The sequence below is a fragment of the Gymnodraco acuticeps genome, unplaced genomic scaffold (assembly GCF_902827175.1).
Source record: "Gymnodraco acuticeps unplaced genomic scaffold, fGymAcu1.1, whole genome shotgun sequence".
Classification (NCBI taxonomy): Eukaryota; Metazoa; Chordata; class Actinopteri; order Perciformes; family Bathydraconidae; genus Gymnodraco; species Gymnodraco acuticeps.
Window position 1 is genome coordinate 3,265,088 of NW_022989800.1, and position 20,358 is coordinate 3,285,445.

The following is a 20,358-nucleotide window of genomic DNA, read 5'->3' on the forward strand; positions in this document are numbered from 1 at the left end:
TGACATTAGCCGGAGAGAGCTAAGTCATATTTTTGATATAATAATTGAGTGTTTATGTGGACTCTGGTGCAGGTCTAGAAAGCCTCTCTGACCAAAGTGAATCATCTGAATCACGAGTGCTCTGATGCTGCGAGCGAGGTAAAGCATGTTGATAGCTTGTAATAAACACGTCACACTCTCTAAAAGGTCTGATGGCTGCCAGAAAGCTTTGAAGTAAGATCTCACCTCCTAACCACCATTTCACATCTCCTGTTGTTTTGTTTTGTTCTTATTAGGGAGCCGGCAAACACTTCAGGCGCATCACCCACAACAACTCTGCCGTAATAAACACAATACATCAAAAACCTCTGTGTACGTGCATGCCATGTATACATTCATTTATCTTTGTCATAGGTTTGGGATGCCTTGTTAACCAGAAAGACTGCACACCTTCTAAGTTGCATCTGCAGAGTGAGCTTCTAGCTTGTCAAGCATGTGACCTATAAAGGCGGCAAACAAGGGGTTCTCTCTCACGTTCATACATACTTACATACACATAGATGCAAATATTGGACAGGCAGGTAGAGCACGAGGGCCAGTTTTAGAAAGCATCAAATATTCATGTGGGTCTGTGAAGTGCCTGCCAGGTTTCTTGGCCCCTCAGGTATGCTCCTGCCTGTACTCCTTTATCACTGTCTGACTGCATAGACCCTGGATTCTTCATGATTGGGCTGTATGGTGGTGCCAAGGGTTTGAAGCCCCCCCCTTGAACTGGCGATCTTTCAGCACAGCAATGTAATATTATATGACAGTTTGGCGTAATGCCTCCCACCAGCCATTGGCACGGCGAACCGGACCGACGAGTGCTTCTCTGCTTTGTGTATGTCACATTTACTATGGGTGCTTCATTCATTATTTATGAGATGTTTATTCAGGAGGTCTCTTGACCTTAAACCAGAGAAGAAGAAATTCAGTTCATCACAATTTATTGCATAACTAGACAGGAACTCATTCATTCCTGTGTCCTCCTGTGAGGTCCTGAGTGGTGTTCAATAGACTTCTAGTGTGTTCTGATTCTGATGCTCCAAAGATCAACGGGAGGAGTGAGAGAGAAAAAGAGAAAGAGAGAGAGAGACTCTAACTCGACACACACTCAGACTCTCTCCTCACTTTGCCGTCTCCCATCACTTTCCACCCTACACTGCTGCTGCTAACCCACTGCACCTCCGATCTTCTCCCGCATCAACTTCAAACTCTAACCCAGTTTAAGTAATTGATGGAGTGGAGGAAGGAGACTTTCACTCGGTAGAGGAGCAGCTGTCAGCCACAGAGTTGCAATAAAGACAACCGCCCCAGGGGATAGAAGCAGACGGAGAGCAGCAGGAGACAGGCGAAGGCGAGAAATAAAAGGAGAAGACTGCTTGAGGTGACCAAGTGGCGATGGAAGCGCTCGGCATGCGTGATTATCAGCATTAGGCAGTACCGCTTCTGAAGAGCGCTCGCTTTGTGAATGTGGATTTACAAAGTGACCAGAAACTGACCGCCCTTTTCTAGCTGTTTTGTTTTAACTTGACGGATTATCACCAGAACCATGAACGTGTCGCCACCAGACCGGAGGAAAAACGTGCGAGAGCTGGCTTTGGAGATTGGCATCCGGGTGCTGCTTTTCGGAGTTTTTGTGTAAGTAAAATCTTCGAACAGCTGATTTAACAAAAAAGCTAATGCCATTATGGACCCTGAGGGTGATATCCAGTTTCATGACTGATGTTATCCATGTGCATACATGCCTGAACTGCTGTATTTAGCGTGTATTTGTCGCGGTGTGTGGTGCTGCATGGTCACTGTAAGCGCAGTTAATGGTCACATCAGTGCTAACAGACTAGACAGATGCAGCGTTAGGTTGCAAAAAACAAGTTGTATACAGCATCATTTAACTTCAAGTCATGTTGTCACCATTCTTTGATTGCACTTATATTAAGTATCATTTCATAGTGGACATGTTGTGTGATTAGGGATGGTAAAAGAGACACAGTTTATTTCCCTCTAAGAAACAGACAGTGATCCAAAGGGAAGGCAGTGATGAATGTGCTCAATACTTTCTTTGCAGCATGACTCCAAACTAACCCTAAATATGAATTATGAAATGTTTGTCTAGCCTGGAGGCATTAATCTTTGTTTGCATCATGGTTGTGTCTCTGCTTTCCTATGATCTGATAAAAGCTCCAGGTCTTATCTGAAATGACTCACCTTGCTGCTGCTTTCATTCTATCTGTGGGGGGAAAACTCAAAATTGTTTGGCTGCATAGACTGCATAGCCAGTGTTCATTATGTTAACATATCCTGTGGCTAAGGTGTCCAGCTGTGCATGTGCTGTCACCCTACAATTATCATACAGCCTGATGATGCATGCTCACAGTGTGTGACATGCGGGAAACTCAACAGGAGGCATCAGACTAAAGCATGAAACATGTCAGGAGTGGATGAAATGGACTGTTGCAGTGAAGCCCTTTGTGTGAGTCTGCTGGATTCACATTAGTGGCTGATTTCTTATTGCATCAGTACTCAAGGCCATATAAAAAAGCAATTTCACACAATATCATCATCATCATCAACTAACTGCTGCATGCTGTCACAGAAGCCCCCGTCTATCACAAAGTCCTTGATCGCCGTAATGTTTTGAGTTTTACTCCCCAAATTCCCTCTACGATCACAGAAAGCAAGTTAAGAGCCAGTAAACCGTGCTTGTAATGGGACCCCCCATTAGTAAACTGCTCACATATGCCGACTTTTTCAGTCCCCATAATAATACTTGGGCTTTGGATATTTGTAGAGCTGTTCCTACCTTACTGTGTTGGAGGATCATTGTTTTATGTGTATGGCAAAATCAGGCTTGAGTAAAACATTGCTTTACTAACTTTTTTAAAGAGAACTGAACAAATACAGGCATAGAAATACATAAAATACAAAAAGATGTAACACACACACATTAACTTGCATAAAAGTTATGTTGTTTTGTCCAGCTTTGGCAGTGTGGTGATATTTGAGCATGGTGCTGTTGTGATTGCATAGGGAATCACAGAGCTGCTACAGCCTAATTCCATTCTTTTATTAATTATATTTTATCTGGATTAAAGTTGTAAAGAAAAGAAACACATTCATACACCTTTTGGCTTTATCCTTTAGATTAAGAGTCTTAATATTTCATAGGAAAATAACAATCATGGCAGGAAGCATTTCATCTGATTTGGTCTTTTCTTTGGGACTCACAGTAAGTGTTGCATTGCATTTCTTAGCAGATCTGAGAGAGCTGCTCTCTGGCTCTGTGGGGCAGCAGTGCCCTGTTCTTGTCACACCTCCAAGCCTGAGGCGAGAGAAGAATAATTGGGGTCACCTAAAATCTGTTGTTATCTTGAGTTAAGGTGTAAAGGACATTGTGTAAGCCTTTGTGTCTGCTGTTCAGAATAGATGTAATGTGCTGTAGTTTTATCTTAGAAAGAAATGGCATTCTTATCTGTGTATGTTCACCAATTTGCTTTAGCAATCATCCTTTCTTCTAAATGCGCTGCTCTTAATATATTTGCATTTGATTGCAATCTGCCTCTGCAGCTCACAATTACATTTTAATAAGAAGAAAGTCCCTTTTTTCAATTTGTTGTTTATACTCCTTCATAATTGTGACTATACCAAGGGATGCTGAAATTGAATTCATTAATCCTTTAGTTTGGGCTCATAGGCAGATATGAATGCATCCGAGAGGGGTCTTTAATCAGAGATCACACATTTGAGTTCTGTCATTGTTTTTGTCTTTGATTCTGATTAAATAATTCTCACTTTGACTGTTCACCCAAACAAACTGTTGTTTGTCTCAACCACACAATAAAACATGTCTCTGAGGACTGATTTAGTTTGGGAGGACATTTTAAATCAAAGTGCCCCATTCCCTTCGTTATTCCCTCAAATTTGACTTAACATTACTTTTAATTTGCCTTTTCTTGCCAAGCTGCCTGTCTGATCCATTCCTCAAGAGATGCATCGACCCTAAGTCACGGGCCAAGTTTGTGCCATAAGGTCAACCCTGGGCTATCAAACAGCTAATTCTATTCAGTCATCATAGCTTGGTGAGCACAGCAAAAAGTTCAATCTAAATGGAAATAGATCTTTGACATTTATAAAAATGGGAAAAAAACTAAAGCGGAGAGCTTCATCAGAAAACAATACTGTTATTTTTCTTCCGTGGCTAGCTACTCAACACAGAAAGGAAGGATAATGACATGGGCGCTATTTCACTTTACTTGTAATCTGGTGCGAAACAAGAAGAGTTTAGACGAATACCCAGGAAGTAATTTCTTCCTTGAGTGGTGGTGCAGCACAGCTTTTTTCCTCAACCGACACACAAGCTCAGAGTTGACGTTTCTACGTGTCTGTTCATAGTTACACACTTCAATAAGATTCAAATAAATATAAAATGACTGTCTCAAGAGAGAACAGGGGACAAAGCAAGGACGAAAGAGACACAGACGTGGAAGATAAGAAGGAGGCCATGGAGTTATAAGGATCTAGATTGTTTTGAGATTTTACAGATTAAATCCTAAGGCACAGTGGAATACAAATACTTTTTTTTTATCAATGCAATCTAAAAGTTATGCGATGGAGCCATTGGCTAGAGAAGAGGGCAGATGTTTTTTGGTCTGATGTACAAAACAAAAAAGAATAGATCTGTTTATGCCGGGGCTAATAATTTGGATTTAAACTGAATTGACTCTTTTATTGCAGAGTATTATTGTGACTGAGTCAGAGTCTTGATTGTTACTTTGAAAAATGACAGAATATCCAATACAAGACAAGCTTAATACCATTGACACAGTTTTGGAATTGTAGGGATCACAACGTAGTTATCGTCATCTGAGGTTAACAGCTTGCACTCTAAAATATCACCAGAGTTGGGCTCACTGCATATCATCCTCTCCACTTATAGGAGGGCTTAGAAGCAGTGCTGGGATTCAGCCCAGAGCCTTGGCAAGAGTCAGTAAGCTTTGTGAGATGTTGGGAAAGGGCAGAATGTCAGGCTCTCGAATGTTTAAGAATAAGCGGATTGTTTAGCTTGTTGAGAATGTAGGCTCTTGGGCTCTCGTTGTAAAGGATCGGTTACCGTGTCATCAGGACACATTGTCTCTGTAGTATGAACCAAAAAAGAGCATTTCTAATCTCTGAGAATGTTACGGCTATTTATGTTATGGTAATTGGATTAATCATAAAATCCTTAAGATTTAAGTCTCGGCTGATTTTCCAACACCCCTGGCTATCGTTAAAACAGCAAATGTTGTTTTATAATGCAATAAACATTCTGACTAATTTTCACAGAAAAACAACAGAGGAGCAACTGGTGTATGCGTTCACAGTCCAGTCAAATCATATATTTTTTAATGAATATGCCAAAAAGGATCTGATTGTGATTTCATGCTTCACATGTTACGAATAGTTTTCCACACAACAGGGCACGGTGGAGTTATTCATCTAACAGTTCTAATCCAGTTTAGACTGAAGAATCGTTGGCATTTAGACCCCTCATTGTAATGGGGGTTGTGATGCCATGAGTAGTACAGGCACAGTCCCCCTGATAGAGTCCTAGAACAATGGGCTTAAAAAACAGATCTTTGAATATCTTTTTAACATTTACAACTTTCGATCAGGCATTTGTGAATCCATTTTGTATTTGTCGACCAAATTCGCTTGTGGATCTCACATTTCTGCTTGTGGACCGTCTTTTTACACAAACAGAGTTTTGAGACAAACTTTCCGCCGGTCTCGGCTAAAATCTATTCGTGTCACTCGGTTATTTTCGGAAACCACGTGATAGCCGGCTGATGACGACATTTCCGCATGATTTCAAAGTAAGAGCATGATGGTTTGTTTAATGCTCTGTTTTTGTATTATAATGAACAGCGGAACATTAGATGCATTCTTTATCACCATCATCATCATCATCATCATGTTATAGTGATACAGTTAGTTTGTGTTAGTTTATTGGTTCAATACAGCATCAAGCACATTCGTATGCATTGATGTTGAAGTACAGGCTATACGCCACTTTCGGGTCCCGAGGGGAGCAGCTGGCAGCGAATCAGCCCAGAGATAACTCTTTCTTGTTAAAGAGATATTCAAAGATATTTTTTGTACTTGTAAAAATATTTTGCGTATTTGCAGATCCGTTTTACATTTGCAAATGTATTTGTGAGTTTGCAAATCTATTAAATGCATTTGTGGATGGTGTTTTACATTTAAAAATCACATATTACACACAAATAATTGTTATGTTCACACAAATAATTATGAGACATATCTAAGCCCATATAGAATGTATGGTGATGGTGGAGATGGTGAGGATTTGGATGGACAGGATGTGGAAACTGGGGTTGAATGGGGTTTAGGGAGTTCCATCGATTTTCCACTAAGAAGACAACTGATAGAGGCAGTGATGCAGTATGATTGGCTCAGGGAGATTGCGGAAAATAGCCTCTCTGATTGCATTTCAGCGAAAGGGTTTTACCTCTTTTCTCTCCATTCCATACCTGCGTTCAACCAAAGCCTGCTCAATCATACACGGACTACAAACCAGAATCTTTGCACTACCAAACTCTTGTCTACAGTTTCATTTGCATCTGTCTTAAGAGAGCTGAGTTCTGCATTTAAATGGCAATACCAATACGAACCTTAAATTATCGAACATGCATTACAGAATGTTAAAAAATTACTTCCACAAGAATATTCTTATACATTCTTCCAAAACTCTACTGAGAAATTAGAATGAGTACCACTTTGAAGATGTTTCAATATTAATCCCCCTAATCCCCTAAAAATCGGTGCTCCTCCATTCAGCCCTGAAGCTTTTAGCTTTTTATTTTATCTCACGGGTTTAGTCCCAAAGTTGCGTTTCCCATGGGCAAAATCTCCATGCAAACAAGCTCACTCAAGCTGATTTAATGATAGCTGTGCAGTGAGCAGTGACAAAGGGCAAAAGGAATAGAGTTGAACATTTAGCATTTAGAAAAATACGTTTTTCTCAGAAACTGCTTAGCCAAAAAAGGCATGTAAATAATGGAATTATATTCATCAGGTAATGAGAAAGAGGATTCTGATGACTGTGTTGCTCTATTTCTGACATACATTAATCAAACACTCTTGTTAATTTGACCTTGTTTTTGTGTATCGGGTTTATAAATGACTTTTCCACTCACTAGCTATGGTAATCCGCTGTGTGTTTACTTTTCACTGCCTGCCTTATTGGTACAGTTTATTCTCTTGCTGTGTTTTTATATTCTGGCAGCCAACATCTGAAGCACTAAATCACTGGTCATCCTCTCATTACCTTGAAGATGAAGGAAAGGTTCACGACAGCAGCAGGGTGGACTTACGTGGAAACACTTAGCGACTGGATGCCTTTGACACAAATTGACCAGAGACCGAGGGAAAACGAGAACTGAAAGCAGTGTAACCCCCAGGAATGTTCAATCATTGACCTTTGAAACGCTGCAGAAAGAGAGAGAGAACACCCATTGTTACTTGATTATGTAAAATATACCTCCTGGTTAATTACGGACTTCGTTCTTTAAGGAGCAGCTTTTGAGAAGTCAGTCTATTCAGGGGCATCCAATTAAACCAAACAAAAGAAAGATAATTCCACAAGTACAGGTGAAAGCACTAGCAGAACATACAAAAGATGGGGAAATAAACCAGAAGACCAAAGTTTTAAAAGGACTTGAATTAGTGAACAAGGCGAATTCAGAATCTGAGACGTCTGTGATAAAAGAATAATGGAGGATAGATGGATGCAACAGAAAAGGCCAAGGTATTGTGAAAGAGAATTGATGGACGGAATGGAGCTGTTTGGGTTAAGCAGAAGGATAATGTGGATCAGCAAACTCTGCAGGTGTTTCGGCAGAACTAACCATTATTCCAATGAAAGGCAGCTGACTGTCACAGCAAGACCAGCCATTCCCCAGCAGCCGGTCTGTCACTGCTCTGAACTACTGTGGCATTTCATTCTCCACTATCGTTTGATCAGCTCATTATGTCTCACTGTCCGCATTGTCATTTATCCAACCCCATCTCTTTATCCCTCCGTGGGCATCACATCACTCAGTTTCTCTCCATGTGTCCTTTTTCTCCTTAAAGCAAAACAGATTATCAAAAATCGCCCCCTCGGGTTAAATTATCCATTAGATGATTTACATTTGCTGGAGGCAGACAAACGATGGGAGAGAACTGTGTTATCTTTTAACGTTTCATCTTTACTACTTTTTATAATTACTGCTTATTGCTAATGAGCATTTGTTATCATGCTAAACTAAGATCACAGCATAGCATGTTGACATTAGTATTTAGTTACTAATGCTGTATTAAGTTAGCAATGCTGTGCCAAAGGACAACTTCACTGAGGTCTTAGCATGGTGGACTTATATTACGTGGTGGAAGAAAGCAAAAGTGTAAATACAGTTAGGAATTACTCATCTAGAGGATTTTGAGGATTTGAGTTTAATGTAGGCAGTGTTTCCCACATAATTTGATTCTAAAAACCAAAGGCCCCTTAACCTATTCGGTTGGCCCACGCATCCACCCCCCCTCAAATAAGAAAATACATGCGAGTTCATGGCTACTGTAGATAACGTTCTTGTTGCTCTGTGTTGCGTTGTTAATGAGTGAGACACACCGGAGTTGAGGATCTGTGGGATTTATTCTCCCAGAAATATAATTTACAATTTAGGCATTTAGCAGACGCCTTATTCCAAAGTGATTTACAATGACCAATTACAGGGCCGTTCTCCCTGGACTAAGTGCCTTACTCGAGGGCACACTAGTAGTGGTGTTCCAGGCGGGATTTTAACTCGCAACCTTCCGATCATCAGCCATCCATCCATTAGACCAGTGGTTCCCAAACGGTGTGCCGCGGCACACTGGTGTGCCGTGAGGCAAGTCCGGGTGTGCCGTGGGATTTTGTGACAACCATACGTTATTATTGCAATATACAACTACACAAAAATAATTATTTAATTTACTATATCAGTACTTTGTAGGTTTATATGTACGTAATCTGCACGACTTGCGCGTCCACATCTCCACGTGCAGTGCTGCATAAACATGGCTGAGTCAGCGATAACTCTCGAGGGGTGGAGGTATGCCCATTACTTTGAGTTCGTCCGAAGAATAGACAGGAATGTGACGGTGAGGTGCAAACTGTGTCCAGGCCAGAAGCTGTTATCCACTGCTGGAAACACCACGTCAAACCTCAACAAACACCTGCAAAGAACACATGCTAAAGTGAAGCTAACGCACAGCTATTTGTTGTTTGTTTATATCACGTAGTCTGTTCTTCTTCTCTGTCTTCCGGTTGTTGCCTGTTTTGAATGACAAATACACACTACCGCCGCCTGCTGGTAAGGAAAGTTATTGCCACTCACGCATGCGCAGTTCGTACGTGCTCGGCGAGTAAAGTAACGAGTTACTTTATGTAGATAGTAACGAAGTAGTGTAATATATTACTTTTTAAAAAAAGTAATATGTAATATATTACATTTTTTTAGTAACGACCCCATCTCTGGAGTTGGCGTTCTCTACTCTGATTTACATGAAGAACAACAGGAGGCCACGGCTCTCTGTTGAACAGGACTTGCGAGTGGCCCTCTCCTCAGTGCCACCAAGGATTACAAAATTCTGCGCGCCCCGACAGGCACATGTATCTCACTAATTTGTAAGTCGGCAAAAATATTTACAATAGAACATGTTTTAATGCTGATTGCTGAAATGTTACATTTATAATTTGTAGTTCAGGACCATGGACAATGCAGCTTCCTTGCATTGACAGTTCTCTGTGCTGAATTTCTGCTGAGTTTCCTTTGCCTCATTTTTTATTTTGTGACCTGTCTGGTTTAAATGAGTGTGTTGCTGCTTTGCAACACAGCCTAATTTGATAACGTTTCAAATTAATTTCTGAAATATTTCATTAATAAATATTTCATGAGTAATATAGTTGTCTTTGTCACATTTTATTTGGCATTAGTAAATAATTATGCACATTTACAGATATTTTACATGATATGAGTGATAACACGTGTTATAAGGGCTATTTTGCACAATAGGTGTGCCTTGAGATTTTTACTTGTCCTTTGGTGTGCCTTGGGCACAAAACGTTTGGGAACCACTGCATTAGACAACCAAAAAAAAAAAATATGTATGGGAAATACTGGTAGGTAAATACCGTATCTTTTAGGTCATTACTTATCTCTAAATGAGCTAACAAAATGGTGATTTAGGCAACGCTTACACGGAGAGGAAACGGGTTATATCCGCTACAGTTCGTATCGTATGGACGGTTCGCCGTAATGGAACCGCGGAAACAGAGCCCTTAAACAATAAAGGCTCCCAAGGTGGATAGATCTGCGGACGAAACGCTCTGGGGGGCCAAACGGCTCCGTGTGTACGTTCTATACGATAATTTCCTGATGACGCCATAGCCCCGCCTCTCCCCACCACTGCTGCTCACTTCCGCGTCACCCGCGTCATTGCTGATGTGTTTTGCCAACAACAACAACAATGGCGGATCACAGGGTTGCTTTCATGCTCCAGACGCTACTGACCATGCTACAGATGTTAGTGCAAAATCTACAGCTCCTCTACCACAACCATCAGCAACAAGTGGACATGGAGAACTACATGAACTACATGTTGCTAAATCCACCGCGGAGAATAAACAGAAGGGCAACCAGGCAACCATGGCAACTATGCTCGGGGGGCAGCGTTTCCGCCAGGGGGGCGTCTTGCCGTCATTTGACCGCCTTATTCAGCTCGGGACGCCCTGAACTCGAGCCGAGGGCGTCCAAAAATATTAATAATTCCAGAGAAGATCGAGAGTTTTTATCACTTGAAATGACGAAAAGGAAAAAGGACAAGGACATCCCTCTGTTGGAGGGGCAAAGGAGTCTGGTGGGATTCTTTTCGGAGTATTGAAGATCGTTTCCCCGACATCGAAGGGGACTGCTACAGGACAACACGGAACGTGCACGATTTGGAAGCAATGAGTGGGGGGGTTTTAGTGGAGCACGCGCGTGAGCTGAGGCTCCGTGGTAAACTGTGGTAACATGAAGAGCCGTTTGGGAGCCGAAACAGCCGGCGCTTTAAGAGAGCCGAGCCAAATTATCCCCCCCCCCCCCGCTCTCGGGGTGGTGGACTCCCTATCAGCCCTGGTCTGGCGGAAACACTGTCGGGGGGTCTTCTTCGCTGCTTTCGGTGTATTTTATTTTTCGGTGTATCACTTACAGGCCCGGCATATGTATTACAGTGTCTCCAGCGGGTCGAGCGGTCTCATGTGGACGGACACGTTTCTTGAGCCGATTCCGTGTGGACGGAATACTTTTTTGATATCGACATCGGTTAGTTTTCGTTTTCGTCTCTGTGTAAACGTGGCCTTAGGCTGTGGTCAAGTAATGAAAGCCTCCCATTTGCAAAACTGACCGCTTTGGTTGGGAAAGTTGCAAAAGAAATATAGCTACAATAATAGTTTGTAGCCAAAAATGCCACCAAATAAAGACAAACAGATTTCTTCAAAATACCTTTGAATTCCCTAATGTCCCAATGCAGAATCATTTATTAAATCATGAGTAAATAACATCACTTACTGTATATGTTGCAGTTGGTGCATAACACATTTATATATTGCTTATTTAGAACTCAGGTGATAACTATACGTTTTTTTTAAATTTGAAAATGCAAAATCACTTGTTACTATGTCTATTAAATACATTTTATGAAGTAAAAAGTACAACTTATCCTTCAGAAATGTACTGTAGTGCAGTAGAAGAATAGCAAGGCATGAAACAGAAAAAAAAACTACTATCACCATGGCATGCCTTGTTGCAACTACACTTACTGTAGTTGATAGTACATAACCCTATTATTGGTACAGCTGATGTAGACCGCATTTGTTTGGGTGTAACAAAGTGTATATTCTCAGAGAAAACAACACGTTTGGTCAATAGACAGATTCAGGTCAAGATGAAATAAATCAAAGCAGACACTATAGCACAGAGTTTATAATATTCTATCTGAACAGTTTAATGTCTCATCCAGTATGCTCTCAGTTTTAACAGTAATCACAGCTCGTTTTCGCAACTTAATTTTGTAGTCATTAGTGAAACAAAGGATGAATAGTTTCTCACATTTTGTTGCAGCCTCCATCCCCAATCTGACTGAATTCTCAGCTCTCATTACAAAGTGAAATCAAGAAAATTAATAAGAAGATACCGTGTTTACAGGGGGGCATTTAATGAAGGAAATCCAGTCATTAAGACCACAGTCACAGTGAGGATTCTGCTTATGCTGGTAGGCATTTCCTAATTGACATTTTCAGCTGGAACATTGCTGGAATTGAACTGCTAGTTATATTTTACACTGCTGATCCTTTGGAAGAATGTCTTACTGCTGTGCGGTGTTCTGTTAAATGCCACTTTAATAACCCTAGGCAAGTGCAGATTCTTGATGTTAAAAATGAAAATCTTGTCAGAAACGATTAAGAAGATGTAGATAACACTTAAACAACTCCAAGACAATGTTGAAATCTCCCTATTAGTATTGTAGATGATGAAATATTTGAACCCCGGCTGGTGCTCAGCAGGTGGAGGCTGCGCTGAGGGAGCCTGTCAACCTCAGAGGTGTGGACGGAGTGTTGGAAGTGACACTTCCTTTCAGGGGTGAGAGAAAGATCCCCGTACTCTTCTAACACTTCTTCCCATTGTGATATTTCTATTCATATCCCTTCTCCATCTCACTCACCTTCTCTCGTTGTCACTTCCTCCCTCTGTTTCTCCTTTGCTCAGGTATTTTCTTAGATCTGCTCCATTACTGTTATTCTCAGATTCATTTTCTTATGTGTACAAAGACAGAAGAGGGGCTGAGGAGATGAAAGACTCTTTCTCCAACACACTCATACATGCAGCGGTCCCTAGGCCTAAGTCTCATAGCAAAAAGCCCCTCTTCTATATGTGTGTGTGTGTGTGAGTGTATGTGTGTTGTTGTCCCTCTTCGGCCCCTGGGTTTTGCTGTCAGATCAGTCTCTTTCCTTGATGTGTACTCTGTGGTTTCCTTCAGACGATGCGCTGCAGAGTGACAGGTTCTTTTTAGCCACAGCAAGGTGAATCGCACACAGCCCATGTGGGTCATAGCCCACTGTAGGAGAGAAGTTGAAACATGTCTCGTAAACTTTTATAACTTTAAAGGTCTCCTATTATACTATTTTTAGGCATATATTATAGCTCTCAGATATATAAAAAATATGTTTATGAAGTGTTTTGCTCAAAATACCAAACACATCACCGATTCTAGCCATGCCTCATACCCATCTATTTCAGCCCTGTTAGAGAAGTGCTGATTCTGGGTCCGTAGCTTTAAAAAAAAAAAAAAAAGAAGGAGGAGGGGGAGCTCACGCAAGATAATTCTACCGAGAGATTCTCAGCTAAATGCTGCCGTGATTAAATGCCATATTATGTTCAAATCCACATCAAGGATTATTTCTGAAACAGTATGGAGCTCAAATGCTTTTTTACACATACTCTCTCCAGCAGGGGCGGACTGGCCATTGGGAATACCGGGAGTTTCCCCGGTGGGCCGGTGCTGTGTTTTTTTGTTGCCTAAATCCTACTGGCCCGCATTTGTAAGTGTTCCGGCCCAGCCCAGTGGGCCGTTTTGATATGCTACCTTTGTTCTATCTATCAGATAGTTTCACTTTCACACATCAGGCCCGTAGCAGCTGTCACTGCACAGTGAATGATCAGGAGTGAGTGACTGAGAGACCTAGCTGGCAGTTGCTTACAGAGAGTACTCAAGTTGTAAAAATAAATCAGGGGGGATGGTGGATTTTATCATATGGGGACATAATTTGTGCTGATAACCCGCCGAGGGTGGGAGACCAACCAGCATAAAGATAATTATTATACTCCTAAAACAACATGCATGTTATGGATGTTCAGATACTCCTTTCATTGCTCTTGACCAAGGCACCTCAGAATTAGAGTCGGTCCCCGGACTGCAATGGCACCACTAACATTTAGGGTCAAATGCAGAGGACAATTAGTGCAAAATCTTTTTTTCACTTTAATTTAAAGGGGGGGAGGGGATACAAAAATGTGGTTATAATGGAAGTCTATGGTACAAATCTTGTAGGTTAACAGTCCCTCATTTATTATTCAGATGGATCAACTGATTATACTAATAATAAAGTCAAAATAGTTTTTAGAATATTGAATTATAGTGTATTTTTTTCAAAAAAGCAGTTACTGGTATACGATTAAAACTGGTATCGTAATTAATTAAATCATTATGTAAATTAAACACTTCATCATTTTATTGCAGTTCAAATACAAATATGTTATGTTAACATTCCAAATGTTACTTTTTTTAACAGGGCATTAAGTGCAAATTGAAATTGTTTACAAAATATGAAAATATATTAAAAGATTATACAGATAATACAAAATAGGACCAATGTTGTCAATGGCTGCCTACTCCACTCTCCCTCCCCCATCTCATAGAAGTTTCCAAAGATTTTCATAATCATGCTTTTTGGTCTCAATTTATCTGGCTCTTGCTTTCGGATTGTTAGTTAAGCAATGGCTTTGAAGCCAAGTCTTGACATATACCTCTGGTCTGAACTTGTTCAGTGGAGGGCCAACACACTTGATGAAAAGCAAGGCTGACATGCTTTTTACCTCTAGGGAGCTAGTTCTAGTTGTGGTTAAAATGTTCATCTGACTAAACCACGTTCACACTCAGCTGTGGAGATGACCAGAGTGTTCACTGCTTGAAGGAGGGGTTTCAGCTCTTCTGGTGCTGGTGGTATCATTTCATCAACAGTTTTGAGTCTTACCAGCTAGCTAACACGAGAGAAAAGCGTAGCTAAACTCCAAACTAAGTTGTTATTGCTGCTTATGTCCATAGATTCCACCTTTGGTGACTAAAGTAGTGAGTAATGACTAAGATTACTGACTCTTGACTGACCTGAAATGTTATTTTTAGTATTTTTAAATATGAAGTCCCTCAGATCGCGTTGTCCTCCTGGTCGCTTGGCCATTGTGATGACCGTTACCTGAGCTAGTGCTGCTATGCAGCTTCTGGCATCAATCAAACAGGCGCATCGCGGCGCTCTGGCGCCCTCTAGGGCACTCGCATAGCATAGCGTCAGTGACTTCGTAAAAATGTCATTGCATGTGTGCGTGCTCCCTCGCCCACAGTATTTTACTCAATATGCGCAAAATTAATGTTGAAATAGCAGTAATACCAGTGCCAAGTTCATTGATAAAATGACATAAGGGATGGAAAGGGGGGATGGCAGTTTTAGAAGGGGGATGATTTTTGACCGTTTTTATTTCAGGGGGGATGCCATCCCCCCTCATCCCCCTTCAACTCGAGTACTGATGACACGTAGTGTCCTTTGTATGTTGTCTTGTGTTTGACATTGTCAAAAAAACCTGTCTGGTCATTGTGTATCAATTTAGGCAGGAATTGTTCTAAACGTCTGGCCATGATGGAAGTAAAAAGCCTGTAATCCACATTAAGAACAGATATTGGTCTGAATGATCCACACTCCATTTTATCCTTTCCTTCTTTTGGTGTTGCAGATATTATCGCTTCATTTCAGCTGGGAGGTGTTTGAGCCTTTTTTAAGACCCAATTGAGTGTTGAGAGTATAATCGGTGTTAATCAATCAATCAATGTTTATTTATATAGCCCAATATCACAAATGTTACATTTGTCTCAGTAGTCTTCACAGTGTGTACAGAATATCAGTATGACAATACGACACCCTCTGTCCTTAGACCCTCACATCGTACAAGGAAAAACTTCCGAAGAAAACCCACAGTTTAAAATGGGAGAAACCTCAGGGAGAGCAACAGAGGAGGGATCCCTCTCCCAGGACGGACAGACGTGCAATAGATGCCGTGTTAACTCGCCCTTAAATTCCTTATACCATTCTGCCGTATAGCCATCTGATCCTGGTGACTTGCTTAGTTTGAGTTTACTTATTGCAATGTTTAATTCACCTTCAGTTATGTCAACAGTCATCATTTTATTTGGTTCTTCATTTAGGGTCGGCAGATCTATAGAGCTAAGAAAGTGTCAATTTGAGTAAGGCTGCCCCCTGGAACTCCAGAGTACAATTTTTTGTAGAATGCTTCAAAAGCTTCCTGGATATCACTTAATTTGGTTTTATTATTTTGGTTCTTGGATCCCTGATTTTGTGGATTGTATTCTCTGCTATCTTTTTTTTCAGTTTCCATGCCAGTACTTTCATAGATTTAGTCCCGCTTTCATAGTACCTCTGTTATTTTTGTATTAACGTTGGTAAGCTCAGCCTTAATATCGCTTAGTTGTTGTTTCGTGTCCTTTCGAAAGTCTTGTATCTCCTCCAAAACTTTGGCTAAGCCCAATGAGCTAGCGCTAGCTTCGCCATCTATACCTGCGTAGGTGAGCCGTTATCCGTTTTTTCTTCATTTCCAGGTTGTCCATCGGCTTTTTTATTGGTTCCATCCCTTCTTCCCATTATTGCCCCACTGCCAAGTCGCTTATTCTCAGTTTGTTTTATTTGACGACCTAACGGGGTTAATTAACTATTACTTTGGAGGAGCTGCTATCTTACTACTAGATTCCACCAGGTCCGTCTGTGTCGTGTTACGGCCGCGTTACGGCCATGTTACGGCTGCGCCGCGGCGTTCGCAAAAATTGCGGCCACTCTAGTCAATGGGTGCTATTCCACCAGAGGCGCCGCGTTATGGCTCAGAAGCGTCCCAGAAGCGTCTCGGCGCTGGGCTCCGCTCAAAATAGGATTCAAGTCTATTTTTCGACGCGACGCAAGGCGTTGCAGAGGCGGCGGGCAGGAAGTGGACCGGTCAGCGCATCCGGCCCATCCCCAAAATAAACTAATTTTGAAACTAATTTATCCCTCCGTAGTCTTTCAAGTAGGAGGAGAAATGCCAGCGTTCTCCTTCGGTTTACAGGTACTGTGTAAATTGAATAATTATGCATTTTTTTACCTCTAAAATACAGCAACACATCTTTGATTCATGTCGTTTGTAACTGGGATATTACAATTATTATTAACTTTGTCTGTACAAAGTAGCCTGTCCAGAAAAACTGAAATGCTTCTGAAACGCGCCCGGGAGGGTATGATGCCGGAGGAGGCCGGACCAAAACCGCGGCGCAGCCGTGACGCGACGCAGACGGACCCGGTGGAATCGAGGGATTAGGCTGCCATTCAGGGCGATGACGTCACCGGAACCTTACAGTTGATTTTAATGTTTTATTTTACTGTAATGCAGCTTTTAGACCAAGTAAGACAGCAGTGATATACTGTTACTGCCATGCAGACCCAAGTTAAGCCTCACACTTGTATTTATTATGTTTGATTCATTTGATTGATACACTGTGCTTGTGTACAGGGAGGTGTGATTGACAGCTCCCTCTCTGTTGGTTGGCTTGTTGTTTATCGTCCTTATTAGTGCTTGAAGTTCAGTGACCTAATGTTACTTCTGGGTAGTTCTGCCCCTGCAACCTGAGCCGAGGTCTACTCAGAAAGAATATCTGAATAACCTATGTGGCCTTGCATGGCCTTTAAGATATACACTAAACGCTATACTATAGAAAAAGTTGAACTAAAAAGTTCCAGATTGAAGAGTTACACAGATTTGCATAGCCCTTGGTTATTTGATACTTGTAAAAAAGTTAAACTGATGGTGATTCTCAAGCAGGTTCTGTTCTGGGTTAGTGAGGAGTGTCTTTTTCTGATTTCCAACTGCAGTTTATTTGAGCTGATAATAATATCGCTTGCAGGTCTTAACTCTCTAATCTTTTTATCAAAACATGCTTGTCCGTGCTTGTGCACATACATTTGGGTACGCCCCTCCCAATAGGCTCTGTGCACAAGATGGCGTCTATCAACTTCCGGTGGCTGGGTGTGCGGCTGAGTATTTCCGGTTTGAGTACAGAGTTTTGACAGCTTGACAGTTTGTTATGTCACACCGAGAGCAAGAATGAGCGGATTTCGGGGTAAAGAAAAGCGATTGGCCTTCCAGCGTGTAAGAAAGTCGGCACTACATTGCTGTGTGCCCCTTTGTACAAATTCGTCCCGTTATCAGAATCAGAATACCTTTATTAGTCCCACAGTAGGGGACATTTGCAGCGTTGAAGCAGGAAAGAGCCACAGACAGCTTAGTGTTGAATATCTTACATGCGTTAAAAAGTACTAAGTTATAATATAATAAACAATATGCTAAAAAAAAAGATAAAAAGTTACATAATTTTCAAAAATACAGATCAAAAACAAATCAAATCTACAAATCAAATCCTGTAGCAGTTCTTAGGATTTAGCAGCCCGGTATATATATTACAGTTATTAAAGATGGCATATGTATATAAACTATATATTGCACATAAAGCACATATTGCACATAGTTTGACGGTATTTAACAGCAGCAAGTTACACAATGTTATAATCGGGAGATAAGTTTCCATTCATTTCGGCAAGCCTGGGCAACAACGATTAAAAGATTTCTTGCTCCCAAACCAATTGTGTATTTCATTACAAAAAGCAGTTATACCATACTATGTTTAGGTACTAATTAATTATATCCTCAAAACAAACACACACATAAATAACAAAGGAAAATACATAATTTAATAAATCCACAATATGATAACATTTTACAGATTCATTTAATAAACTTTTACAAAACATAGGTTGATGTTATATCGGGGGGAAAAATACATATTTAAACATTTCAATTAGTGTCTGCATATTTAAGTAATGCTAGTTTATATAACAGATGAACAGATGTACAATATCCAGAAAGTAGATGCAAAAAATATATATAATGTGTGCATTTCTAACATATCCTCTAAAGAGTGTTAGTCGTTGAGTTGAGTAGTGAGCCATTCGTTTTTTTTTCGTGGTGCGATGTCTGCTGAGAAGTCCTTGTATGCCTCGCTGACTTTGAGGACATCTGGGTCTGGCAGCACCCCCCGCACTGCCTTGTAACGTGTACTCCTTTGAACATGTTTATATGATAATTAGGACTTTAAGAACAATTGTACACTCGAACAACAATCACAAAGTTGTAGCAGGCTACATACAATTACTTAGGACAATATATATTACCTTACACCGTCAGCAACTGTAAACTGCTTTGGCTTAGTGGAAATGAACACCATGTCACTCACTCTGCCTGGTTTCACTCCCTATTAATTACACAAAATAATTGTCAAATTAATTGAAAAGGTCATTGATGCAACATACTAAATCAGCTCTTGGCACAAAGGAAATACTCATTAAACCGTGGATTGGTAGTGAACACATACTGTACTTACCATGGTTCTTGGCTTGTGCCATCGCTGCTCTGTTTCAGTGCAGCTGAGGACAGGGGGTACAGCAGCCAGGTTGAGTGTGGAGTAGTTTGCAGTCTGGAACAGCAGTGCAACATTGTGGTTGCAGAGTGCTGTTCCAGCTACACAGGAACACTTTGCCACTGCAATCTCCACAGGTGAGCAGTTCTTAAAACAAAATGTCAGTCATTTTACATTTAGGACACTGCTTCAATACAACACAGACAAATGAGAAAGCTGAGAGCAGGCTGATCAGGCAAGTAATAGGTGTGGGAAAAGGCTAAACCATGTCAGGTTGTCAGTCACATCACATACACAGAAGTTCTGCTGTTTGGAATACTGTAATTTGAGGACATTCAAACAGATACGCTTGTATCGCCTGTCTCAGCTCTCTCAATTTATTATCTTATATTATAACTACATCAAATAGTGTTAGTAGAACGTTGAACATCTTAACATAGATGTAGGGTACAAAACCAGCACTTACCTAACACTGGCCCATACAACTAACTGGACCCTACATGGATTATACTAACCATTCAGTAAAGAACAGCAGCCGTCACAACCAGTTTCTGGGGTTTCCATGAAAGCAGAGACGGTTTTCAACCTCTCATTAAGAATCTTTGATGAAAGCTAAGTTTGGGTTTAGCTAATGTATTTATAATTTTACACGAGAGGGTTACAAAACGAAAATAAATGTGTAGCCCCTTCATGCTACACACACATAGCTACCAGTTGATGTGAGCAAATGTATTGTCACTATGTAATCTGTTGCAACACGTCAGCTGGGCTTATTTGAATCCTAAATCACAGGTTACCTACTCTAGCTACATCAAAACCCCAGAACATGAACACTTTTTATTTTCCTCCCTACTTTGAGATCGTGAGGCTTTTCATGCTTTCTCATGGACCTGTAACAGCTAGCCCTGATGCTCACTCTCCCTGAAGGTAGTTCTTTGT

At 40.9% G+C, this 20,358-nt stretch overlaps 1 protein-coding gene across 2 annotated transcripts in view; it reads left to right on the forward strand.

Annotated features, from left to right (window-relative positions):
• Window positions 1-1,165: 1,165 nt before the first annotated feature.
• The window catches only part of LOC117552578 (phospholipid phosphatase 4-like), a 73,803-nt gene continuing 54,610 nt past the window's right edge, over window positions 1,166-20,358 (forward strand). For both annotated transcript variants that reach the window (XM_034226167.1, XM_034226157.1), the window contains exon 1: window positions 1,166-1,659. Coding sequence is in view for 1 of the 2 variants with exons in the window: in XM_034226157.1 (XP_034082048.1) it covers window positions 1,571-1,659 (89 nt within the window). In the remaining variant the exon portion in view is untranslated. The remainder of the gene's footprint in view (window positions 1,660-20,358) is intronic.